This window comes from Chrysochloris asiatica, unplaced genomic scaffold (assembly GCF_000296735.1).
Source record: "Chrysochloris asiatica unplaced genomic scaffold, ChrAsi1.0 scaffold00104, whole genome shotgun sequence".
Lineage (NCBI taxonomy): Eukaryota > Metazoa > Chordata > Mammalia > Afrosoricida > Chrysochloridae > Chrysochloris > Chrysochloris asiatica.
In genome coordinates this window covers 2,469,167-2,473,689 of record NW_006408622.1, presented here as the reverse complement: position 1 = coordinate 2,473,689, position 4,523 = coordinate 2,469,167, and the positions used below count along the sequence as shown (strand labels likewise).

The window sequence follows — 4,523 nt, the reverse complement described above, 5'->3', positions numbered from 1 at the left end:
TGAGCTCACATGGCTCCTCACACAGAAATGGACACGAGGCCTGGGACTTTTTGGATTCTGCCTGGCCTGTGTGTCTGGGATTGTCTAGCTAGCTGACAGGCTGCTGATGCAAGGAGAGGTTAGACTTGCCTCCGTAGTGATGAAACGTGGACATGTGGCCTGGCTGCTCCTTAATCTAGTCATAGGACTCCCAACCAAAGTGCAAAGGAGACCTTTAATTGTGCTACTGCTTCCATCCGCTTTTTAACTAAATGTATGCTGTTCTTTCTGTGACAGAGAAGTCTGCACAGAAGTCCCTTGGTGGGGCTTCTGTTCTCTACAGGAAGTGGGGACCCCACCCTACAACTCTAGGATGGGTCAGGTTTGGCTGAAATCTCAGCGAGTCACTAAAACTCTCCCTTACTTCTTCCTTTGAGGCTGGCCAAGATGCCTGTCATGGTGGAAGACATCATGGGACTTCTTTGTTCTGTCTCTGAGGGGAAGAAGATGAAGGCGGCCTTCAAGCACTCCGGGAAGGGCGCCCTGGTCACGGGGGCCGTAGCTTTCGTTGGTGGTTTGGTTGGCGGCCCACCGGGACTAGCGGTTGGTAAGTAAGTGCCTTACAGGGACAGCCATTCTCCTGAGTGTTGTAAAGAGACTTTTGGAACCATTGAGAGGAGGAAGGGCCTTGTGAAGGTGGTGCCCTGCCCAGTGAAGGCTGCCTCTGGCATAATCTTTGTGTCTGGAATCTATCCTGTGGGGAACACAGGTTCCTGTGTGGATGCCTCACAAGTGCTGGATGCTGTTGAAAACGGGATACTTTTCCCCTACTGCTGGACTCCCAACATGAGATTCTCTGGCCGGCTGGCCCTGCCTTCCTCTGGGGATGTCTCCTAGACTTGGAAGATCTCAGGGTGTCATGGGCTCCCTGAATACCTCCTTCTCCCCCAGCATCATTCATTACCATGTCACTTTCAAAGGGAACTAGAGAGGAAGCTGGGATTTGCTGAGCCCTTACTATGCTGTGTGGCCACTGTACGTAAACCAGCTTCTCCAGAGAGCATGTAGCCATTCTGAAAGCAAGAAGTTCAGAGTAAAAAACCCTCTGACCCACAGGAGAACTGCCTTTCACTCCTTGACCCTTTGTTTCACTGCCTGCTTCTACTTGGAAGCCAGTTTCTGGCAGTGAATAAAGCTGTTTGGGCTGATTTTCCAAAGGGTGGTGTATTGTAGCTCAATTCTCAGAAAGGCATCGTTCCTTGGGGCTAGGATTAAGTAACTTCCTTTAGCTCTGGAGCATGAAGAGCGCCTGTGGCCCTGAATTGGGAAATGGGTCTTGGCCGGGGTCTGGACCCCAGCCATGGGCTGGGATGGAGTCTGAGATGAACGCTGGCTGAACCGTCATGCAGACTTGGGTGGGAGCAAATATGACCTCCCTTGGGGTGGTCTTGTTCGGGCCCTGCAGTTCACCATCCCAGGTACTCTCATCATGGCTTGGTGCTCACTACTGGCATGACCTGCTGTGTGCCAGGTAGCCTGTGATCCAAGTGCCTCGGGAGCTCACTGCCTGGTAGAAGTCCTTGCTCTCTGGCCAGTAATCCTCATGTGACTAGAAGAGAACATTTTCTTCTGTCTCTGAGGCTGCCAGCGTGTTCTTCCCTATCCATTCACGGACAATCCTCTAAGCTCAGTCCACTCCAGGGAGAGAAATCAGCATGTAGCTGGGCCCCAGCTTGCCTTCTTTCCCTTCCGTGGGTTAGTAAGTCCTGACTTTAGTGCCCTGCCCTCCAGGAAGTAGTCATTGCTTCCTCAGTGACATTTTGCACTTTGTCCCCACCCCCGCCAACTGTGCTCCAGGGAGCGCTGACTGGGATAATTTTATCAGATGACTGTGCCCAGATGCCATTTCGGGAGCACATATTTTATTCAGAGTGAGTAAAAGCTGTAGCGAGCAGGATGTCTGCAAACGGAACCCAGGGGATTGGCCACTTCTAGTCCCCGGTCACTGGTTGGAGAAACAAAGGAATGTTCTCTTCTCCAAGGAGCTGGTTCTTGGGTCGATATTCCTGGAGACTTTTCGCATTAAGTGCTACTCTAAATCAAATACTGATGTTCTCATAAAGGTTTAGTGTTCATGACTGCATCTCTTGTTGGCTCTAAGCATTTCACTGGTTTCATGGGCAAGAGTTCAGTGCCACCTGTACAGGAGCTGGGGTCCCCTCCCTAGACAATGCCTTTCTGCTGGAGGGTTGCTGAGCCCTGTCCAGGTGCCAGGCTCTGCCTCCCAGGGAGACTTCCAGAGTCCAGCCTGCACATGGCTTCTCTTTGGCCCGGGCTGTGTTTTTCATTTTTGCGGTGAAGGGTGAGTGAGGAGGAAATACTATTAGAAAGAATTTACAGAGCACCCAGTCTCAGTTCCCCCAGTGTTAACACTGGTGGCACTGTGGGTTCGGCATTGAGCTGCTAACCTCAGGGCTCAAGGTTGGAGGTTCAAACTCACCAGGCACTCAGTGGAAGAAAGATGGCACTGTCTGCTCCTAAAGGCTTACAGTCTCTGAAACACTATGTAAGGTAGGGTAAGCACTGGACTGCAATCTACAAGGTCAGTAGTTCGAGCCCACCAGCTGCTCCACGGGAGAAAGATGAGGCTTTCCGCTCCCTCCTGTCTGAAGTATGAGAGATGAAATCTCACCCTTCTGGCCTCTAAGGAACATTCTAGCTGTACTTTTCTCAACACAGATTTATTCTTCTGGCAGTCCATGGTACTTTTAATATTTTTCTCCAACACCATGATTCAAATGAATTCATTCTACAGTCTTCCTTATTCATTGTCCTTCACATGCATATGAAATTAGTGTAAATATTATGACTTGGGTCAGGCACACCCTGGTTCTCAAACTGGTATCTTTGCTCTCCCACACTTTAAAAGAGGTCTTGTGCAGCAGATTTGCCTAATGCAATATGTTGTGTGATTTCTTGACTGCTGCTTCCATGAGCGTTGATAGTGGACCCAAGATAAGTGAAGTCTTTGACAACTTCAGTTTTTCCTCCATTTGTCATGATGCTATTCATTGGTCCAGTGGTGAGGATTTTTGTTTTCCTTCCATTGAGGTGCAGCCCATACCGAAGGCTGTGCTCTTTGACTTTCGTCAGTAAATATTCCTAGGTTTGGAGCTTCAGCAGTCTAATTAAACAACAAAATCATGTCTGGACCCTTTTGTGAGTAGCAAAAAGAGAAAGAGGTGAATGAATTAAATGTCATATTAATTTTCATACCAATTTGGAGAGGTTGCAAATTGCTTTAAGAGATAAAAACCACAAAAACCGATGCGCTACTGTGGAGTCAGTTCTGCCCCCTAGCAATCCTGTAGGACCGAGTAGATGTACTTCATGGCGTTCCCAGGACTGTAATCTTTGCAGAAGCAGACTGTCTCATCTTTCTCCTGCTGAGAGACTGGGGGGTTCGAACCTCCAACCTTGTAATTCGCAGTGTTTCATTGCTTAACCCACTGCACCTCGGAGTCTCCTTCAAGGCAAAAGACTCTCCTTACCTTAATCTGGGTGTGTGCTCGGGAAATTTCCGTAGTCCAGGGACAGGGGCAAACTGACCACCCAGTGCAGAGGAGTCAGCCTGTCCTGACCTGGACCTCTAGGGTGTATTTGTCTCTCTGTCATCTTCCTTGTGATGAAGAGATCGTTTGGGGGGAGAATGTGAGAGCCCTGGAGGAGGATTTTAGCTAGCACACTTTATGTCTGTAGCTCGAGCTTAAGGAAGGGTGTGTTCGAGTGTCAGAGAACTGAACCGAGTGGACAGTGACCCCCATAAACCTGCACCCTTCATCCTGCCTGGAGCGCAGCTATGACACCAAGCCCATTCTGACCCCCTCTCAAATGCACCCACTGGCCCTGCTGCTCTGTGTACTCATCTGTGAATGAGGCCCAACTAACCAAACCCTTGTTTGCTTCCTAGGGGGTGCTCTCGGTGGCCTCTTAGGTGCCTGGATGACAAGTGGACAGTTTAAGCCAGTTCCTCAGATCCTAATGGAGCTGCCCGCTGCTGAGAAGCAGAAGCTCTTCAGGAAAGCCACTGCCATTGTTGGTCACCTGGATTGGACGGACATTGTGCAGCTGACCGCTCTAGTCATGGGCAGCGAGGCCCTGCACCAGCAGCTGCTGGCATTGGTGGTGAACTACATCACCACGGAGCTGCGAGCCGAGATTCAGTATGGCGACTAGGCCACTCCTCCCAGGAGAGGGGGGTTCTCCCAGATGATTCCGGTAACTAGTGTGCTGTAGGAAGAGACTGGAGGGTTAGGAGGAGCTGTGCAGATCCCCCTAAGAAAGCTACACAGCCTCAGCGTTATCCCTTCAACTGGAGGTGATATTTCTGACGACGTGGCTAGCGTTCCGGAAATGACGCTGAAGAAGCTGTGTTTAGTGGTCTCTGGATCCAGATTCCTGGGAGTACTGTGATTACGGAGCTGGTGAGCAGCAGCAGCTGGCAGCTTTTGGAATTCACTTTAAAGAGGAGCCAACCTTCTGAG

At 50.2% G+C, this 4,523-nt stretch overlaps 1 protein-coding gene across 1 annotated transcript; it reads left to right on the top strand.

Moving 5' to 3' along the window:
* The first annotated feature begins 426 nt into the window (after nucleotides 1–426).
* On the top strand, nucleotides 427–4,215 carry LOC102840230 (chromosome unknown open reading frame, human C19orf12). The gene is made up of 2 exons (XM_006867383.1): nucleotides 427–586; nucleotides 3,950–4,215. Exons 1-2 carry the CDS (start codon nucleotides 427–429, stop codon nucleotides 4,213–4,215), a joined length of 426 nt encoding a protein of 141 aa, XP_006867445.1.
* Nucleotides 4,216–4,523: the final 308 nt, after the last annotated feature.